This window comes from Oncorhynchus tshawytscha, linkage group LG28, assembly GCF_018296145.1.
Source record: "Oncorhynchus tshawytscha isolate Ot180627B linkage group LG28, Otsh_v2.0, whole genome shotgun sequence".
Classification (NCBI taxonomy): domain Eukaryota; kingdom Metazoa; phylum Chordata; class Actinopteri; order Salmoniformes; family Salmonidae; genus Oncorhynchus; species Oncorhynchus tshawytscha.
Genome location: NC_056456.1, coordinates 37,538,185 through 37,560,887, shown reverse-complemented (window position 1 = coordinate 37,560,887; position 22,703 = coordinate 37,538,185). Strand labels below are relative to the sequence as shown.

Sequence of the window (22,703 nt, the reverse complement as noted above, 5' to 3'; positions counted from 1 at the left end):
TCTTTGGAAGGGTTGCCAGAAGAAAGCCCTTAATGACCCCAAGACACAGACGCAAGCTCTTGGAGTTTGCCAAACGTCATTTAAATTATGACTGGAAGAAGGTGCTCTGGTCAGATACAGCATCGGCATGTTTGGACCAAAAAGCTGTATTTTTGTCTCATCAGACCACATGACCTTCTCCCATTCCTCCTCTGGATCATCCAGATGGTCATTGGCAAACTTCAGACGGGCCTGGACATGCGCTGGCTTGAGCTGGGGGACCTTGCATGCACTGCAGGATTTTAATCCATGACGGCGTAGTGTGTTACTAATGGTTTTCTTTGAGACTGTGGTCCCAGCTCTCTTCAGGTCATTGACCAGGTCCTGCCGTGTAGTTCTGGGCTGATCCCTCATCTTCCATTATATACCAAAGAAGTGCCTGTTGCACAATGAGACAGATATTTCACCAGATGTATAAATGTGGCATTTCCACTCACTATGAAATATGGTGATGAGAGGAAGCCCAGTGACCGGCAAGGGGAGAAGATGGAGCAAGATCAATTGACAGACATTTGGTCTCCATACAGTTCTGTTTCCAAAACTATAATGTAACAGAGTGGACTACCCTTTGACAAAGTCTAAAAAAAAATGTTGTTTAGGATTGCAAGGGCAAGTAGGTGTTCCCTAATGTAAATATGCAAATAAATGCTAGAGCGGCCAATTGGATCTCACTACCTCGGTTAGCTCTGCCCACCTTGTTTGTTCTGCTCCCAATGGAAACGACATGCTCTGGTCAATCTTGAGGTAGTTTTGCAAATCTTTGCCTCAAGTCTGCCAGAAAAGCATAAGAAGTTTACCCTCCAGCCCAGTAGGTGGCTGTGATCAGAGAAAGAGAGGCCCAACTCGGCCTCCATCCAGCAAGTCGCGTTTTTCGTTGTGTTGTCAAACAAGGAGGTCAATGAGTGTCGAATTTGAGCAACAAAAACATGAATTGCTTATTTGCTACGTGAGGTTTATTTAATCGAATATACATTTCTTAATGCTTAAATTGTTTCGAGTGTACTGATATAAATTAGGACACCTGACATCCTGGTAATGATGAGAAAAACACACATCAGCACTGTCTCGAGATGGCTATGGATTAGATGAGGCTAGTAGGATAGCATCTCTCCCTTAAATACATGTGGTTGACGTCAATAATCCTCGAATATTCAAAAGAGGGTGACAATAATAAGAGATCCACCAATCCAAATAAAGGATAGGCGGGAGCTAGACAGCCCACTGGGCAACTTTGTGGACAACGACTCCCATTGTTAGGGCGGAGAGACATGCACATCTTGTCAGTATTTCCATAATCTTTGCTGTAAATGAACCAAATGTTGGCATTAGCCGTCAACAGAAGAAGACCAAAAAAGTTGCATGCTGGGAAGATGGCCGACACCAGTGCGGCTAGTGAAGAATGAGAGGACGAGAAACCGAATACAGTTCTTGCGGCAAATGTCGTCAATCGTTTTAAAACGATTTCCGGTGTAGGTGCGTCCGAGCTACCAGGGAAAATAATATATTGTGTCAGTGTGAATAAGTCAAACGCATTGTCAATAATACCAACCCATATCCGCTCCTGGATAGAGAGGACAGAGCGAGGCGAATTGAAACCTAGGTCAAGACAGTTTGCAAAAAAACGGTGTCATTGCAATGGACGTCCATGACCAAAGAAATACAGTATTCCACGATTAACTAGCTAATTAAATTTGGTAAATTAGTTAAAATGCTCAACCGATATAGTGAACGTTTTAATTGACGGGCTGGCTGTCACTCCTATGTTTCGCTTAACTTCTTGGGAGTGTCACGGTCAGATGACAGACTGACTGTCATTGCTCCCAGTGAGATACTCAACGGCAACACCCATCAGGATATTCCTCTTGCGTTGACAAACATGTAAGTACATGTTCGTGATTGTCATTGTAGCTAACTTGTTTACCATATTAATCCCATTGCTTTTTTTTTTTTTTTTTTAAATGATGGTTTTAGGTAGCAGGGCCAGTTGACGCCTTGTAGCCGTCCTAGTTAACTATCCTTACTATCTGAAATGTCCCCCGGCCCTTAGACACTTGTTGCCAATGGCAGATTTTCCCCTGCTAGTAGTAGTTAGTGTTGCAAGTATCAGTGGAAATGTTATGTAGCTAACTAAATTTGAATGATTTACACATTTCACTGGTGTAACCCGTTCTAGTCGCCGCATGTGATAAATGCAATTTGACTTTGATTTGTTAGATTTGCAGCCTTAAACATTTAGCGTCCTACTGCTAACTAGTTAGCTACATATACCGTAGCTAACTAGTTGACTAAAACATGCTAGATATCCTACGCTTAGATTTTTTGCAGACATTTGGGTGTTTTTGTTTTCAGGATAGCTCAACTAACAATGGCATTAGTAGTTAGTTGAGGGAAATCGTCAAAGGTTGAGTGGGAACATTCCTTATGCTGTAGGGCAAATTTGGTTAGTCACCTGTTCAAATTTACTTCGGGGGGAGGTTGGGTATACGAATGGGATTTTTTTTTTTTTTACTGACTCTGTACTCAACTAACATTACTGCAATGTAACTGAATACTCTATTCTAGGCCCAACTAAAGATACTGCCCTGTCAACATGTTTAATGATCAGCTATAAAATCTGTATTTGGACGTGGCATACTTGTAGGATTAAGAAATATTAGAAGTAGTACTTTTGCCTATGACAGATTATAAAGCTGACAGTTTGTCTCTCGTTGACCAATGAGTGAACACATGACTGCTGAACAGCTACTCAAATGGCTACCTTGACTGTTGACCCACCCCCTCTGTTTTTACACTGCTGCAACTCGCTGTTTATTTATGCATAAATCAGGTAATATGTATGTACATGTATGTACAATATATGTACATATTACCTCAACTAAGCTATATCCCCTTACATTGACTTGGTACTATTCAACCTTGTTAGCCTTGTTGGTTAAGGGCTTATAAGTAAGCATTTCACGGTAAGGTCTACATCTGATGTATTCAGCGCATGTGACAATTACAATTGAGTGGCCTACATTTTCACGTTACGAAACATTTAACAAACATGTCTAGTTGGTGTGGTGGTTACACCAATCAGGTGTACACTAACACATTTTCAGAATGGTTCTTGGTCTCCCCTCCCTTATCCCCATTCTTTGTTTTAGAGGGATTCACCCTCTCCCCCTCTAGCTGCAGGCTACCTGTGACCTGTTGTGAATGCAGAGTCTGCAGACTAGTCTATGGTCGATAGAATTAGTCTCTTAGCCCACAGCCTAGTCCTTCACCGTCTGAGTTGGATGGTTTATCGTTGTACTCCCATTTGTGCATCCCAAATGGCACCCTATTCTGTGTTTCCCTGGTCAAAAGAAGTACACTACATAAAGAAAAGGGGGGCCATTTGGGACAGATCCCATAACTCACCTCATTTTGTCAGTGAAGCTTCCCATATATCAGACAAAACTCAGTCGGACCTCATTATTGCAATGGAAAAATGGTAGATGTTACAGGTTTTGTTTTTTTCTGTTTATGTTGAGGTTGGACCTTTATCATGTATAGCACATGGGCAGTCATCTCGTTAGTCAGTATGTGTTACACCTGTGCTGGCTTGTCCATCTCATTAGTCGGAAGGTGTTTCACCTGAGCTGGCCCAGGTGCTATTTAAGTGGCTGGCCCAAGTGCTCCAGTTGTCTTGAGAGGAGTGGAGGGTCAACACCTTTTAGTTGGTGTGCCCTATTTGAGTTCTAGAAAACAACATGCCTTTGTCTGCTCATCCCTATTTTTGTTTTGATCAACTTAGATTTTCTTCCTGTCTAAGTTTGGTGTGTTTTCTTTTGTTTGCCTCTTGGGAAAATTTTGTGAATGTCTTTTCAAATCAAATTGGTCACATTACCATATTTATCAGATGTTATTACGGGTGTAGCGAAATCTAACAATTTACAACAATACACACTAGGGATGCACGATATATCGGTTAACATATTGGAATCGGACGAAATTAGCTAAAAAAAAATGCCAACATCGGTATCAGCCGCTGTCTAGTTTAACGCCCCGATGTGCAAAACCGATGTTAAGGCTGACGTGCATACCTATATAACGTAGGTACATTATATAATGGCGCCACGTAACATTTTGCTCTATACCTGCAACAGCGTTCTCAAACTAGCCCCCAATGTCTGCTGTGTGGATCGAACAGTCATTTGAAAGAGTAACAATATTTCAGCGAGACAACTCAAAGGAGAAATCCATTAAAGACCATATAATGGAATTCATTGCCCTTGATAATCAACTGTTCTCTGTTGTGGGTGACGTTGGCTTTCGCCAGACTGGTCGAGCACCGGTACACACTGCCAAGTGCGTTATTTTTCAGATGTTTCCCTACCATAGTTGCATAGTAATAGCGTCACTGCTATTAGCTTCACCACATACATACTATGGAACGCCGTTTGTCTTTGCATGTCAAAAAAGATACAGTAGCACTGTCAAAGTTGTACAAGAAAGTCTGAAAACAAACACCGGCCACGAACGATGTGTTTACAATACCGCATTGGTAATAAAGTATAATTTGTTTGACCGCAACTTCTGGGGTAGCTAGCTTTAGCTTGGTACTTAGCTAGCACCAATACAACCAGCCTGAAAACAATGACCAGTAAACCTGCAGTCATTTTCATTATTTTTAGCAATGATTTAAGAATCTTTGTAAATATTAGCTCAGTTGCCACTTGTTGTTCGCCTATTGAAATTTAACTTCAGTTCATGAAAATAGCCAGTCAGCAACTTAACCGTTTGTTGCCCAAACGTTATAAGCAGCCAGCTAGCTTCATCTGGCTCGTGAGGCTCAACCGTAAAACGGTATGTACACATTATTAAAGTGACCAGTGATTCCATAGCTGTGTTCAAATACCCATACTAACATGTAGAATGAAAGAGGAAGGGAAGCGTTGCTAAGGTACACAATAGTAGATTTTGGTAGACAGAAGGGGCTCTTTTTTTTAAAAGGGGTAAATTGGTTATCAAAAAGAAGGACCAAGGCACTCTTCGTATAATACATTTAAATGCCTTTATTTCTATGGCATGTTCATTGGACATTTTTTTTCATTGAACATGCCACACAAATAAAGTCATTTTTATTTATTATATGAAGTGCCTTGGGCCACCTTTCTTTTTGATAACCCATACTGTATACTACATACTTAATGAGTATATACTATGAGTTCATTTTAGTGAACGGTATCGTTTTATTTGCGCGTACCAGAGCTTTACCTGTCTACTGGAAGTTGATGTTGTTGCTATGCAACCTCTTGCTAGTTTGTTAGCATAACAAATGACTAGCTACACATTTTTACGATTTTCGTTGTGTTCGTAAATTCTGATCGCTTCGCTCTCGGGGAGTTCAGAACGCACTCTGGCTGAGGAGTGGGGTTGATCGAGCGTTCTGACCTTACAACAGCTTGGGTGCTTGACTGCCAACTGGCTAACGTCAGCTAGTTACTTCTGGACACATGAGAGAACACCTCACTCTGACCAATTTACTCACCCTAGCAGAGCTGGTTAGGCTGTTTTCATGTTATTCAGATCGTTGGTGACTAACTGTGCTGCTGGCAACAATTTAATGAAGTCTTTTTGGGGGGGGGGTGTATACTGACACAGGCCATATTCAACAGGTGTTGAGCGTTTGTAAATTCACAAGTTACTCTGCACTCTGAAATAGAAGTAGTTAGCCAGAATTAACAATGTCCATTTGAGAACGCACTAAAGAATGACATGAATAATCAAGTCAAGAGAATTCTCTTGGGGAGGTCATACGGTCGGCATTTGATTGTGAGGTATTCTAGGTCGTGTGAACAAAAGGTCTTTAGTTCCTGTACATTATCACATTCACACCATGAGTAGTTAATCATGAAACGTACACCACCGCCTTTCTTCTTCCCGGAGAGTTCTTTATTCCTGTCTGCACTATTTACTGAACTCAGCTGGTTGCATGGCCGGGGACAGTATATCCAGAGAGAGCCACGATTCCGTGAAACGGAAAATGTTACTGTCCCTGATGTCTCTGTGGAAGGAGATCCTTACCCTGAGCTCTACTTTAATGTCCAGGGACGGAACATTTGCGAGTAAATTACTCGGAAGCGGTGGATGTTGTGCACGCCTCCTGAGTTGGACTAGATGACCTCTTCTCCGCTGGCGGTGTCTTGGAGCAGCCTCTGGGTTAAGTTCAATTGCCCTGCGGGGGGTACGAACAAAGGATCTAATTCAGTTCCACTTGTTGCTTTCAGTGGACACCCCCATGAGTGTCTCAGAACCCCTCCTAAAAACCCACCTGTTTTGGTTGTTGTCAGTGACTGTTTGCGACATTATTTGTTTTTCTTGCTGGGAAATGGGTGTTCGTCCGGGATTTAGTTTTCCATGAGTATGGTAGTTGCTCTAGTCACCTAATCTGATGCTCTGCTGTGCCAAGATATTCAAAAGACACTTATGTGGTAGTCACTGACATCCACCCTGAGAGGTTATTAGATTTTGTGGAATAGTTTTGAAAGTTGCATGAACACACAGGCTAATAAAAAATAAAGCCGTGGACTTTACGTTGGAAGCATTTGTGGAAAACCCTACTTGTGAGCTGCTAGATTTAACTAGATTAATGTACAAAAGCAAATCCGCTCGTCATTGCAAAGCATTATGACATCTGGCCATCCGAATGCAGTAGTCAGACTTGATCGGTACTGCTTTGGAGGAGGAGGAAATCCGGACAGAGCGAGAGAGGCTGATGGAAAAGGGCGCTACCGTTGTTAGTGGGGTGAATCCCGTAAAGTAAAGGCAAAATTGGAGCAACAGGGAAAGACAAGATGAGCGTGCAGCCAAACATGAAGAACGTGAACATGCCATCTGATGAAGAGACAAGAGTTCTTCCAGATCTATGAATCCGTCCTGACACGCTCAACTGAGTTTTTGATCTTGGTCTGAACAGCCTTCAAGGAAGGTTTTCATCTCAATGTAGCCTATTTGTTTTCATTAATGTCTATTTTCTTGTTTCCTGTGCTGTGTTTGAATCATTTACTTGATGTCACTGTACTGCTTTGCACTTAGGTGTGTGTGTGTGTGTGTGTGTGTGTGTGTGTGTGTGTGTGTGCGCACAATGGGAATCTCCAGGTATTCTCACACAGATTCTCATTTGGAATGTGTGTTTTGTTTAGTAAATTCTTTCCCTTTTCACCCCTTCCTCTCTCCCTGTAGGTGTAGTCTGCAGTGCCTCAGCGGTGTACTAGCCTGTGTAGTATGCTGTGGCTGTCCTCCAGCCCAGGCCTCCTGAGCTGCGAAAGCATAATCCATTCGCCCCTCTGCCAGCGACACGCCTGCCGCCTTAGCGCCCTCGCTCTTGCCCTCGCCGGCATGTACACTACCCGCCTGTACAGCGCAGTAGGTGGTGGTGGAGGAGGAAAGCCTGGACGCCGGCCGGGCCTGGGGGGTGGAGGTCTGCCCATGCTGGAGAACCACCCCCACCACCACCATCTCCCACCACACCAACATCCCCACCACGTGCCTCCTCCACCTCCCAGCTACCCGCCCATCTACCAGGGGCGCCCTGACCCTCACCGGGGGCCCCACTTTCACAGTCACCACCACCAACACTACCATCCCCACCCACACATGGCCCCTCCTCCACCTCCACCCCTCCCCCCGCATCCCCACTACCAGACACATGCCCACCTGCACCACCACGGCACTGTTGGCGCCGCCGGCAACAACAAGAAGAAGACGTGGAACTTCATCCACGAGAAGATGAGCTACGACACCTTCTTCACCATGAAGAGGCTGATCGAACGCTCGCGGAGAGCGGACGAGGTGCTGCGCTGGGTGACGCAGAACCCAGGCAAGATTTCACACAACCATTACCCCATCGCACTGCAGAAGATCGGCCAGCTACTACAGGCCGGGGCTGGGGTTGGAGGAGGAGGAGGAGGGGGCGGCGGAGGTGGCTCGGATACAGCCCTGGTTCCCTCTCCCGGAGTCAGTGGAGGAGAAAGAGTGGAGAATGAAGGTCGACAGATCTTGGAGCACCAGGACTTCCAGACGCTGTGCGACTCCATTGTGAGGGACTGTGCCAAGTTTGACAACTTCAGCATTGTCAACTGCCTGTACGCTGTGGCAGCATTAGGTGAGTCTAGGTGATCTGTGGCAGCATTAGGTGAGTCTAGGTGATCTGTGGCAGCATTAGGTGAGTCTAGGTGATCTGTGGCAGCATTAGGTGAGTCTAGGTGATCTGTGGCAGCATTAGGTGAGTCTAGGTGATCTGTGGCAGCATTAGGTGAGTCTAGGTGATCTGTGGCAGCATTAGGTGAGTCTAGGTGATCTGTGGCAGCATTAGGTGAGTCTAGGTGATCTGTGGCTGCGCTAGGTGAGTCTAGGTGATCGCATGGAGGCAGCTCTGTTTCCCATACTTGGATTTGTTGGGAGTGTGAAAGTGATCTTTTTCATATTGCTAGTGTATGATCTGCAGGTGTTTTTAGTACAATGTATTTTATATTATGTAGGATATGTGAAATGGCATCTACTACTTTATATGTGTATTCACTTGGTATCGAATATAGATATGAAAATAATTTGTGTACATATAAAAAAAAACTGAATGCACTTGTCTGGAATATTAAACTGACTTACATTACTTGAAAAATAAATTAATTAAGTAAGCCAAATAAACCCTAAACCTCCCGCCTCCTCCAGGCCTTCCCAGCGACTCGCGGGTAGTGCAGGTGCTGGAGGCTGAGTCCCAATCACGACTGGGCCAGTTTAACCAGAAGGACGTGTCCATGGTGTTCAGCTCCAGCATGAAGCTGCACCCCAGCAGCCAGCACCCGCTCACCGAGGCCTGCCTGGCGGGCTTGGAGAAGAACCTGGAGCGGGAGCGTCACCCGCAGACCCTCTTCCTGCTGCTCTCCTACTACCGCCTCAAGTGGCGCTCGCTGCAATCCAGCGACGCTGCAACGGCCGAGATCGTGGCCAATATACCACCCAACCCGGAACAGCTCCTGGCCAACAGGTAGGGTTGGGATGACGGTTGATTTCCCATTCATGGTAAAATAGACAAATGTTTTCTTGTTTGTAAGAGGCCATCCAAGTAGAGGAAATGAGAGTTATGCAGTACGACTAGGTCACTATCGATAGTCATAAATGGAGGAAATGTTTTCAAAAATAACATAGTATTCTTATTGCACATGCCTTACAGAGGTACTACCTCTGTTTTTAAAACCTTTTATCCCATTTTTGTTTACTGAACACAATCTAGGTGTGATCTGTTCCTGAGTGTAATTTTAAATGTCAGTTATTGTGATGAAAGCATTTATGGTGATACTTAGTACACTGAACAAAAATATAAATGCAACGATTTCAAAGAATTGAGTGAGTTACATTTCATTAAGGAAATCAGTCAATTGAAAATACATTTTATTAGGCCCTATGGATTTCACATAACTGGGAATACAGATATTAATCTGTTGGTCAAAGTAACCTTACATTTTTTTTTTTTAAAGTAGGGGTGTGGAGCAAAAAAAAAACAGTCAATATCTGGTGTGACCACCATTTACCTCATGCAGCGTGACACATCTCATTCTCATGCTGTTGATTGTGGAATGTTTTCCCACTCCTCTTCAATGACTGTGCAAAGTTGCTGGTTATTAGCGGGAACTGGAACACGCTGTCGATCAAGAGCATCCAAAACATGCTCAATGTTGTGACATGTCTGAGTGTGCAGGCCATGGAAAAACTGGGACATTTTCAGCCTCAAGGGATTGGGTACAGATCTTTGCGACATGGGGCTGTGCGTTATCATGCTGAAAAGGGACGTGATAAATGCGAATGAATGGCACGACGATGGGCCTCAGGATCTCGTCAAAATATCAGCCCATTCAAATTGCCATCGATAAAATGTAATTTGTTCATTGTCTGTAGTTTATGCCTGCCCATATCATAACCCCACCGCCACCTCTGTTCACAACGTTGACATCAGAACCACTTGCCCATACGTCTGCCCGGTACAATTGAAACCAGGATTCATCTGTGAAGAACATATTTCTCCAGCGTGCCAGTGGCCATCAAAGGTGAGCATTTGCCCACTGAAGTTCGTTACGACGCCAAACTGCAGTCAGGTCAAGACTCTGGTGAGGACGACGTGCACGCAGATGAGCTTCCCTGAGACGGTTTCTGACACTGCAGAACCTCTTCAGTTGTGCAAACCCACAGTTTCATCAGTTCCTGTGGCAGTTGTGAAGCCGGTTTGACGTACTGCCAAGTTCTCAAACTACAGTGCCTTCGGAAAGTATTCAGACCACAACGCTTTTCCCACATTTTGTTAAGTTACAGCCTTATTCTAAAATTGATTACATTGTTTTCTTCCTCATCAATCTACACACAATACCCCATAATGACATCACAATACCCCATAATGACGAAGCAAAAACTGTTTAAAAAAAAAAAAAAACGTTTGCAAATTTTTTACAAATCATAAACTAGAATATCACATTTACACAAGTATTCAGACCCTTTACTCAGTATTTTGTTGAAGCACCTTTGGTAGCGATTACAGCCTTGCGTCTTCTTGGGTATGACGTTACAGGCTTGGCACACCTGTATTTGGGGAGTTTCTCCTATTCTTCTCTGCAGATCCTCAATCTCTGTCAGGTTGGATGGGGAGTGTCGCTGCACAGCTATTTTCAGGTCTCCAGAGATGTTCGATTGGGTTCAAGTCCAGGTTCTGGCTGGGCCACTCAAGAACATTCAGAGAGTTGTCCCAAAGCCACTCCTGCATTGTCTTGGCTGTGTGGAGCAGGTTTTCATCTAGGATCTCTGTACTTTGCTCCGTTCATCTTTGCCTCGATCCTGACGTCTCCCAGTCCCTGCCGCTGAAAAACATCCCCACAGCATGATACTGCCACCACCATGCTTCACGGTAGGGATCTTGCCAGGTTTCCTCCAGACGTGACGCTTGGCATTCAGGCTAATGCATTCCATCTTGGTTTCATCAGACCAGAGAATTTGGTTTCTCATGGTCTGATAGTCTTTAGGTGCCTTTTGGTGAACTCAAAGTGGACTGTCATGTGCCTTTGGCAAATGAGAAATGCTCACAGGGACATGAACACATTTGTGCCAAAAAATGTCGAGAAATTAGCTTTCTGTGCGTATGTAAAATTTCAGGGATCTTGTATTTCAGCTCATGAAACATGGGACCAACACGTTACATGTTGCGTTTATATTTTTGTTTAGTATAATTAGTATCACGATACTTGGTAATATCGCGATAATGGATGTTATCATGATACCAAATTCCACCATTGTCCCGCACAACCTACCAACAGGAAGATCCTCCGACTGGTCAAGCACACACTGGCTAGCGTAAGTGGCGTGCGCGACCAGGAGATGGCGCTGCTGGACGAGATGCTGGCTACTTGCGTACGCGAGGCTAGTAACAAGAGCCTGGAGATCATCTTCAGCTCCCACCTATTCTACCAGAACAGACAGGAGAGGTTTGTGTGCAGCCTGGCTGGTGAGTTTTCCTCTCCTCTGCTCTTCTGCCATTCTCTGACAGCTGTTTTAATCTGTCGCTTCCTCCATCTTTCTATCATTCCCAAGATAACCTGGTCTTTTCCTAATAGAGGAGCTGCCTAAAAAAGTAGACAGCATAACCCCATACACCATGGCCCTCATTGCCAAATACATCGCCCGCCACCGGCTCAGAGAGACTCGACTCCTCGACACCATCGCTGATTTCCTGGTCAAGAAGGGAGAATACCTGGATAGCAAGGTAAGGTGTCCCACTCATCTACAAAATCTCTGTCTTATGTTTAAACAGCTGTTGAGCGACTCGGGTACAGTGTTTGTTGGTTATTATTGGGCTGTATGAGGGCTATTACACCTGAAATAAAGTGTTGTTTATTTACACACGTGATGGGTTCTTATACCATGGCATTGTTGAATTCTTGTTTCTGATTGGTTTGAAAGGCATTCTAGAGTGTAAAGGGTGGCCACTACTCCATAGTAGAAGCTATCAATAACCAGGTTTCCATCCAACCTTTTTTATGTGAGTAAAGTACATGTTGGATAAAAAATATGTCACTAAAGACCTGATTTGAAACAAAACAAAATATGTTAGACACGGTGGTCTTTTTGTATCGATAAAATTAATTGTGGTGTAAACTGTATGCACAAATATTGATATACTACCAGCATATCGAAGTCAACTTGGGAGTTATGGGATGATATGCTGTGTGGCCCTCCCCCTACGACTCGGGAAAGCATGCAGTTAGCTAGCTGTAGCCTATGCTTCTAGTACTAGATTTATTCTCTGATCCTTTGATTGGGTGGACATGTAAGTTCATGATACAAGAGCTCTGATAAGGTTGGAGGTCGTCCTCCGTATGTTGTCATAATTACTGTGTAAGTCTATGGAAGGGGGTGAGAACCATGAGCCTCCAAGGTTTTGTATTGTAGTCGGTGTACCCAGAGGAGGACGGAAGCTAGCTGTTCTCGGGCTGCACGATGGTGCTACCCCACAGAGTGCTGTTGAGGCTACTGTAGACGATCATTGCAAAACAGTGTGTTTTAATAAATTATTGGGTGACGTGAATGTATTTAGTATAGTTTTATCTAAACTTTCACTATGTTTCTGAAGTTCACTGAGGAGGATGGTCCTCCCTTTCCTCCTCTGAGGATACTCCACTGGTACAAAGACCAGAGTGGGCCCATATTGTTTTTTATTTCACCTGACCTTTAACTAGGCAAGTCAGTTAAGAACCTATTCTTATTTACAATGACTGCCTACAAAAAGGCAAAAGCAATCCTGCAGGGATGGGGGCTGGTATTAAAAATAAATGAAATAAAATTATAGGACAAAACACATCACGACGAGAGACAACACAACACTACATAGAGAGAGACCTAAGACGACAACACAGCACGGTAGCGACACATGACAACACAACATGGTAGCGACACATGACAACACAGCATGGTAGCGACACCACGTGACTACAACATGGCAGCAGCACAAACGGGTACATTGTTGGGCACAGACAACAGCACAAAGGGCAAGAAGGTATAGACAACAATACATCACGCAAAGCAGCCACAACTGTCAGTAAGAGTGTCCATGATTGAGTCTTTAAAATTTATACGGCAGCATTTTTTTTTGGTGACAAAACAATCAGTAGAGTTGAAAATGTGACAGAAACCCCCCAGCAGGTGGGAATTTAACCGCAAAAGTTTTTTTTATGTGCACTACGTCGTCACGCACAGCTTTTTTATCTGCATCAAGTCAATTTGGTGGAAACTCTGGTGGGAAAATGCAGTTGATATGGGTTTGATTGAAGCAGTTATCGCGCGCGATACTTGGTAATATCACGATAATGGGTTTCTCTCTTCTTTTTTTTCTTTTTTTTTCTCCACAAGGTAATCCAAAAGCTTGTGTTCCCCTTCAGCCGGATGAGCTACCGGCCGTCCAACGAGGTCCAGTTCTTCTCCAAGCTAGAAGTGGTGCTGGAGCTAAAGGCCCTGAGCTCCCCGCTAGCCACGGTCAACATCCTCATGTCCCTGTTCCAGCTGGGCCACTTCCCTGGCCTGGTGCTGCACAAGGTCTTCTCCACCGCCTTCATCAGCAACGTCACCAGTAAGTGGGGAGACGCACACAGCGATCAAGCAACATCAAAGAGCAGCTATGTTTCATTTGTTTTTTTGACTGGCCCCTTTCAGACACAATTAAACCTCAAATAAATAAATAACAAATAAATACAAATAAATAAATAACTATGTTTACATGTGTTCAATAATACGATTATTTTGAATATTCAGATTAAGATAATAATAGTTTGATTAAAATGTTTTCATGCTTTTCAAGAAAACGATTTCCCTAAAAGTTTCCATGGACCCATCTGAGATCAGGCTACCCTAATGGCACTCTGATAAATGCAGAAAATCACCAATCAAAATAAATGTTTGGGAAGTATATTTGGTTATGAGTTGGGACACAGCATTTGTATGTGAACTATTTCTAATGTGCAAACTTTGACATTTTCCTTACTCGCATCCCTAGCGCAAAAGATGGAGCCTCGTGCTGGTCCCGCTAGCTTATGAACAGAACAAATACACAGCTGGTACTCTGATTTTAAATATATTTATTTTTTTACAATAATTCAACAACAACAAAAAATCCAATATCTAGATGTTTTAATCGATGTATGCTTACTTCGATTATGACCGTACGCCGATTTAAGATAAGCAGAGTACTGTTTGCATGACTAATTAAAGAACAGTCTGGCCTTAATGGCTATGTACTCTTAGAATCTCCACCCCTCAGAGCCTGAGTCTTATCTAGGTTTCTTCCTTTCTAGGGAGTTTTTTTCCCCTAGCCACGGTGCTTCTACATCTGCTTTGCTAACTGTTTGGGTTTTTTAGGCTGGGTTTCTGTATATCACTTTGTGACATCCGCATATAAATGTATGTATACAGTGCCTTCAGAAAGTATTCAGACCCCTTGACTTTTTCCACATTTTGTTACGTTACAGCCTAAAATGGATTGAATAAAAACAATTCCTCAGCAACCAACACACAATGCCCCATTTTTAATTTTAGCAAATGGAATTCAAAAAAATAAACATACCTTATTTACATAAGTAGTGCTATGAGACTCGAAATTGAGCTCATGTGCATCCTGTTTCCATTGAGCATCCTTGAGCTGTGTCTACAAGTTGATTGGAGTCCACCTGTGGTAAATTCAATTGATTGGACATGATTTGGAAAGGCACATCCCTGTCTATATGAAGTCCCACAGTTGACATTTCATTTCAGAGTAAAAACCAAACCATGAGGTCGAAGGAATTGTCTGTAGCACTCCGAGACAGGATTGTGTCGAGGCACAGATCTGGGGAAGGGGTACCAAAACATTTCTGCAGCATTGAAGGTCCCCAAGAACACAGTGGCCTCCATCATATTCTTAAATGGAAGAAGTTCGAGAGCTGGCCATCCATCCAAACTGAGCAATTGGGGAGAAGTGCCTTGGTCAGGGATGTGACCAAGATCCCGATGGTCACTGACAGAGCTCTAGAGTTCCTCTGTGTAGATGGGAGAACCTTCCAGAAGGACAACCATCTCTTCAGCACTCCACCAGCACTCCAGGCCTTTATGGTAGCGTGGCCAGACAGAAGCCACTCCTCAGTAAAAGGCACATGACAGCCCACTTGAAGTTTGCCAAAAGGCACCTAAAGACTATCAGACCATGTGAAACAAGATGCTCTGGTCTGATGAAACCAAGATTGAACTCTTTGACCTTAATGCCAGCGTCACATCTGGAGGAAACCTGGTGGCATCATGCTGTGGGGGATGTTTTTCAGTAGCAGGGGAGACTAGTCGGGATCGAGGCAAAGATGAACGGAGCAAAGTACAGCGAGATCCTTGATGAAAACCTGCTCCACACATCCAAGACAATGCAGGAGTGGCTTTGGGACAAGTTTCTGAGTGTCCTTGTGTGGCCCAGACTTGAACCCGATCGAACATCTCTGGAGAGACCTGAAAATATCTGTGCAGCAACGCATCCCATCCAACCTGACAGAGCTTGAGAGGATCTGCAGAGAAGAATGGGAGGAATTACCCAAATACAGGTGTGCCAAGCTTGTAGTGTCATACCCAAGAAGACTCGATGCTGTAATCACTGCCGAAGCTGCTTCAACAAAGTACTGCGTAAAGGGTCTGAATAATTATGTAAATGTGATATTTTAGTTTTTGATTTGTAGAACACACCTGCTCCCTCAGGACAGAACACACCCGCTGCATCAGGACAGAATACACCCGCTGCATCAGGACAGAATACACCCGCTGCATCAGGACAGAACACACCTGCTGCATCAGGACAGAACACACCTGCTGCATCAGGACAGAACACACCTGCTGCATCAGGACAGAACACACCTGCTGCATCAGGACAGAACACACCTGCTGCATCAGGACAGAACACACCTGCTGCATCAGGACAGAACACACCTGCTGCATCAGGACAGAACACAAATCAAATCATTATGGGGTATTATGTGTAGATTGAGGGGGGGGGGGAACAATTTAATCAATTTAGAATAAGGCTGTAACGTAACTAAATATGGAAAAAGTCTAGGTCTAAATGTATATATACATATGTACACGCAGTTGCAAATGAGAACTTGTTCTCAACTAGCCTACCTGGTTAAATAAAGGTGAAATATATCTATATTTTTTTAAATAGATGCATACATGTGTGTGTGTGTGTGTGTGTGTGTGTGTGTGTATATATATATATTATACACACACACATTTGATGCATGAAGTTGAATATTACCCCCACATACCTCAACTCACTCCGATGTGCTTCATTTTCACGTTTGGTGATTTTAGACCGTTGCTCATGTCCTTGTTTCCGTCGATTTTTATTGTCCCCCCCCATTTGTAGACAGCCCTTACGCTCTGATCGTGCGTCGCTACCTGTCTCTGTTGGACGCGGCGGTGGAGCTGGAATTCAGGGACTACACCGGTCCACGGCTCCAGGACACGCACAAGGTGCTCATGTTTGACCACGCGCTGACCGCTGACGAGGTCAACCGCAAATACAGGTACGGTGATTGGTTGACTAACTGTTAGTTGGCATTCTATTTTTGAAAGTTTCCATTTACGTCTGCCTTTTTTTCATTGCGAATTCCAGTGAATCTCAAAGTATGTTTGTGTGTTTCACAGCTACAGGGGTCTTGTTGCTGAAGCCCTCAGACAGTTGGTTGGAGAGCATGGATACAAACAAGACGAGGTTCTGGCTCCTGGTTATTACACAGGTACACTGAATTTAACACACGCTCTGATGTTTGTTCAAAGGCCACTCTTAAGACTGTTACTGAACACAATGGTGTATTTTTTTTTTATTCTGTAGTACTGTAACCTCCTTTGGGGTTGTACAATTACAGAAACCTGAGGAATATTAGGGGAAACATTTTTATTTAAGCAGGCAGTCAATGCTGAGACCACGATCTTTCGCAGATGAGGCTTGTGTGAACACATCGATAAACAACAATTACGCTCTACATATCTATACACACGGCAACACTCTACATGTCTATGGGCTCCCGAGTGGCGCAGCGGTCTAAGGCACTGCATCTTAGTGCAAGAAGCGTCACTACAGTCCCTGGTTTGAATCCAGGCTGTATCACAGTCCCATAGGGCAGCGCACAATTGGACCAGCGTCGTTCAGGTTTGGCTGGGGTAGGCCATCATTGTAAATAAGAATTTGTTAACCGACTTCCCTAGTTAAATAAAATAATATCTATGCACACTACACACGAAACTGGAAAAGCTAAACAATCATATGAAACTCATTGTTCAGTAAAAGGACCTCAAACATCTGCCTGAATTACCCAAGAGGCACCAACTCCACCAGCTTTTAAGGAGTTTTCCAAATCATTCTACATACAAAAAAAAAGCGAAAAGCTTTCATCTACCTAATTCGGTTGAGATTGAAGGGATCTATCTCCAGGGTTAGCCATCCCTGAGTTCGGGTCTGGTAACTTACCTCATTGTTAACCTTCAGACAGGTACGGTATGGCGGAAGTTTATCCAAGATGGCTTTATTGATTTAAAAAAAAAGAGTGCAAGACTTCAAAGAGGCCCAGCCTACTTTCTGATAAAATATGCAATGATCTGTACTCGGCCTATCGGCTACAATAAAGCACAATGCGCATTGTGTCCAATGGCTTCAATAGAGTAGAAGCTACATTCATATAGACGATATCGCCATAGTCAATAACCAGAATGAATGTTGTCTGAATGATTTAGATTTCTTCTCCTCTTTTTACATTTTTTAAACATTTTTTTTAACAAAGATTTACTGGATGTTGACGAAACTTACATCATGATTGAGGAAGTACATCTATTTCTCAATTGCCTGACAAGCTGCCAACCAGCAACCGTGTTTTTCTAGCCTTGGCCCAGGCCTGATTTCTCATGAGATCTGACAGTTCTATAGAGAACCAAGGATCATTTATTTTATTTTACTCTTAAGTTGTTTTTAAAGGGAGTGTGTTTGTCTGCCAGAGAGATGATGAAAAATAGATTTGAACTGTTCTAGAGCTAATTCTGGGTCAGGCATACAGATGATGGAGGAAAAAAAGCTTGTGGGTATTTTTTTATTTGACTACTCTTCATAATTATACGATTACTGTCAAATGGATCTCCCGAGTGGCACAGCAGTCTAAGACACTGCATCTCAGTGCTTGAGGTCACTACAGGCACCCTGGTTCAAATACAGGCTGTATCACAACCGGCCGTGATTGGGAGTCCCATAGGGTGCGGCGTACAATAGGCTCACCGTCGTCCGGGTTTGGCTGGTGGCCGTCATTGTAAATAAGAATTTGTTTCCTAACAGACTTGCCTAGTTAAATAAAGGTTAAATAAATGAAAATGTTGCAACCCTAAACCTCTGTATATTCACAATCCTTTGTAGACTTCCTGCTGTGGATTGACAGCTCTGGCCAGGTTCTCCCTATCCAGGCAGGGGCCTCCCTAGGTGTTTCCCACAAAGCCCCAGAGGGATCCGTGGCTGTGACGGCCCTCGCCTCAGACTTTCAAAAGTTCTCCCCCTTCGCCCCACTAGAGGAAGGGGGGGACCAGCGACCCGTCGGAGGGGATGAGTCGGTGACCCTCCTGCCACACCACATGCAGCGCGGGGAAAACCCTGGCTCGGCCCAGAGGGCAGGCCCTAACGGCGGGGGCCCACTTGACTACAACACTTACTACACGCCTGCTGACTACTACTCCAGCCTGGCCAAGGAGCACTCTCTGGAGAGCCAGGACAGCTCCACGCTCAGCAGCCCTCCCTCTGACAGCCTAGCCCAGCCAATGGCCTCCGGGGTAGGAGGATCCACCACAGCTGCCCCGGTTTCTCTTTTCCAGTTCTCTATTGGGAAGATCCTGGAGGACGAGGGAGGGGTGCAGGTGGGGCCAGGTAATCATGGGCCCGACTGCGAGCTCCCTGTCTTCTATGAGGGGTTGGCCGGGGACGTGGGGCTGCACCCGGCCGATCGAACCGACACAGAGAGGGCAGTGGGGGACCAGCGACAAGTTAAGAGGTCAGTGCTGATGGGATCTGAAAGTTCTATAGAGAACCAAGGATTTGTAGTTAGTGATTTTATACATACTACCCAACTACGAAGCGCTTGATTATGCTTCTTTGGTGGAGCAATGCTAGCTAGCAAATAACTTTCAGAAAGATGGTTTTGCTGGGAAAATCGTGACTCGTCTTCATGGCAGACACCGGTATTTGTCTACCATCTTTCGTAACTTGTGTGATAAGTAATTTATTTCAAAATTAGAGAAATAACTATTTAATTGCGAAATCCAACTTTCTTCTTTCAGAGTGGTCATGTCGGTGAATGACAAGTGGCACTACTGTCACAACTCTGAGGTGCTGGTGGGCTCCCGAGCCATGAGGGACCGTCATCTGTTGCTCCTGGGATATGTCATTCTGCAGGTGAGCCATTTCCATCATACAACCACAAGAGGTTGGCGGCACCTTTTAATTGGGGAGGACGGACTTGTGGTAATGGCTGGAGCGGGATCACTGGAATGTTATCAAATACATCAAACACATGGTTTGATGCCATTCCATTTGCTCCGTTCCAGACATTATTATGAGCCGTCCTCCCCTCAACTGCCTCCATTGCTAACAACCCTCATTTCAACCATCTTACAACCACATTTCCCTTAATCATCCATTTAAGTGGTAATTGGCACCAGGGACAACTAACGGTCCACTGTGCCCAAATAAGGTAGTACGTACCACTGTTTAGTTTAACTCATCTCTCTCTGGGTTTTCTCTATCCTCTTGTTTCCTCTTCCACAGCTGCCCTATCACGAGCTGGAGAAGCTGAATGGCATAGAGGAGGTGAAGCAGTACCTCCACAAAAAGCTCCTGGAGGTCCCCTTATGACAACAAAAGACTTGAGTGTGTGTGTGCGCCATTGCGACTGCTTGGGATAGGACAGGGGGTTGTTGGTGGGATTGGGAAAAGGGGGTGGTTTGGGGTAGAGAACAAACCCTGGTCAAAGTCTAAAACAAGAGTTTTTTTTTTTGTTGTTGCAATTTTGCTCTTGCATTCATCAAAATGGCGCCACGCTATTTGCAACGAGCCATATACCCAGTTGATGACATGTCTAGTATCATGTTGCCACGCTTGGTATCTTGTTATTGTCACTTCACAACCGTTCTTGACCATCTTGCCTACGGACTGTTCTTAGTGTATCACAGTAGCATGACAAAACTTTTTTTTTTTTTTTCTATAGTTGTAGTTTTAATCATGGCTTTGTGTGGGGGGAATAAGATGTTTATTATAATTATTATAGAGTCATACAGAGATGACAATGTTCTGGTGTTTGGAGGGGGGGGTGTGTAATTTTATATTGTTTAACTCCAGTTGTAACGCATGACTGTTCATACAGGACAAACAAACGGGGCTTCATAGTGTTTTCTAATACTGGTGCACCGTATGTAGACTAATGGACTGTAGGATGTTAATGAGGGATGAACATTTATAAATCTAGTTTAATGTGTTTATATATTTTTGAATTGCTGGAACGGCTTTTCCTGTGTCCAGAACAAAGCAACGCGTGGTGGAAGTCCAACGTCAACTTAGTCTCTCTCTTTTGTTTTGTCTTTGGCACTTCACTTGTGACATCTTAATGAATGACTGTATTCAGAGAGGAGTTTGATTCCTCAAGTGAGTTTCCACCAACTGCATTGACAATGAAACAGGTTTTCCAGGAGGGAATTGCTAGATACCCGGGACCTCATTTATCTCACTCAATTCTGGGGTACGTGAAGATAAATAGTTGCCCATACAAATCCTACAAACTGTCACATACATCATATACATATATGTTTTCATTGATAAACTAGAGCCATACTATATTTGTGCTCGTGAACGAGCTTTGCAACCCCGCTTGGAAAATGCCCTCATTCACGGTAACAATTTGGAGATATCGGTATCACGGTATGATTTGGAGATGTTGGAACTGGGCCGTGATAGTTCCTGAAAGAAAAACGCAATGGCAAGTTGCATCACATTTCTGTAGAGATGTAGACCAAATCTGTTCATCTCTTGCAGTGACTTTTTCAAACTTTAAATGCCGTGGCCGTGCACTATGCAACATTGTCTATTTTGAGTAATTTTAAAAGTAAATGTTTCAGCCCACACTTTTATGCAGAAGATGAATTGTTGTTCAATATTTTATTTTATCAATACATAGTGTTTTATATCTTCTGCCTTGGTGGCTCTAATAGGCTAAGATGTTGTGCTCCTACTGCACAGCATTACTGTAGCCTACCCATACTGTCAAATATTTTAAATAGGCTACCGGTCTATTTACTTTTGAGCGATGGATAAATGGTATCCTCATTAGTTATGCAGCAGGAATGAACCAGTTAAGTCAGAAAAGGAGAGATGTAGGCCTAATATAATAAAAGTAAAATAACATATTAGGCTACATGCTTCTCTGAGATCTCCTTACTAAATGCATCTGTGTTATCATTAGTATCATGTTTTGTTTTAATATACCATTATAATTCTTGTGCATCAAAACCATCTCCATAAGAACAATGTGTGCAATACAGTTGATCAACCACCAGACGTACACATGGCCTGAGCTGTACTTGGGAGATACTCACACTTTCCAGCAAATTCAAATGTATTAAACCATTTTTAAAAAGATATCTTTAAGGGGGAGAAAGTGGCGCATGCGTGCATACGCACATTTGATAAATGAGGCCCCAGGTTAGTTTAAATGAGAGAATTTGATTGGAAGGTCTCAGAGTATTGCTATGAAAAAGACAAGTGGATAGTGTCTCTGAAAACCTTCTGCTGGTCCCATCAGTGGTATTTGAAATCGTACCCTGACCTAATTTCCGTTTGAATGAGGTGATTGTGTCATACAGTGAAACATTTCACAATACCACACAAATATGACTCCATTCGCTTTATACATGAATGACCCCAAACACTTGAACTGTGTAAGGTAAAGCAGAAATGGCTTATGTGATGTTAATCCACCCCAGTATTACTGGGAGCGTTGTCTCTTTGTTCTGTTTATGGAGCCTTCCAGATAGAGACCAGGGTAACTGAGTCACCTGTGTGTAATATATTAATGAATGCATTATCATTTGTAAGGATCCATAGGTTGTATAAATGTATTATGCACAGGTGGTTGAGTTAGTATTTATTTATTGGTATAATGCCGCTGGTACAGAGGATGTGTGTGTGTGTTTGGGGAAAGAAGGATGTGAAAAGATTTTATTGAAATGTATGGAAAAATATTAAAAGAATGGGGAAAAAAAGCACCGTCTGTCAGGATATATTTATGTAAGTATAATTCACAGACAAAATGATCTGTATCAAGTCTTGAAATGGAAAGCTGTTGTGATTCGAGTGAAATCACTGACAGAATTTAAAAGTGGCTTTACCTGCAATAGACTTCAAGTCTTACGCAGAGACATTCTTCAGAAAGGGATACTTATCTAAATAGTTGTTCAACTTTAAGCAAAATACAGACAGGTATTGGGGAATTGATTACAGCCAGGGTCAGTGGGAGGGGGGGGAAAAAAATGGCTGTCTTCTGAGTGGATCATCCCTTCATAAAAAATATGAA

At 43.5% G+C, this 22,703-nt stretch overlaps 1 protein-coding gene across 1 annotated transcript; it reads left to right on the top strand.

The window, feature by feature from the left end:
• The first annotated feature begins 1,291 nt into the window (after positions 1-1,291).
• fastk (Fas-activated serine/threonine kinase) lies at positions 1,292-22,369 on the top strand. The gene is made up of 11 exons (XM_042307741.1): positions 1,292-1,917; positions 7,249-8,170; positions 8,737-9,052; positions 11,364-11,551; positions 11,661-11,809; positions 13,453-13,669; positions 16,475-16,634; positions 16,756-16,847; positions 18,509-19,133; positions 19,420-19,534; positions 19,907-22,369. Exons 2-11 carry the CDS (start codon positions 7,291-7,293, stop codon positions 19,991-19,993), a joined length of 2,829 nt encoding a protein of 942 aa, XP_042163675.1. The 5' UTR covers positions 1,292-1,917; positions 7,249-7,290; the 3' UTR covers positions 19,994-22,369.
• The last annotated feature ends 334 nt before the right edge of the window (positions 22,370-22,703 follow it).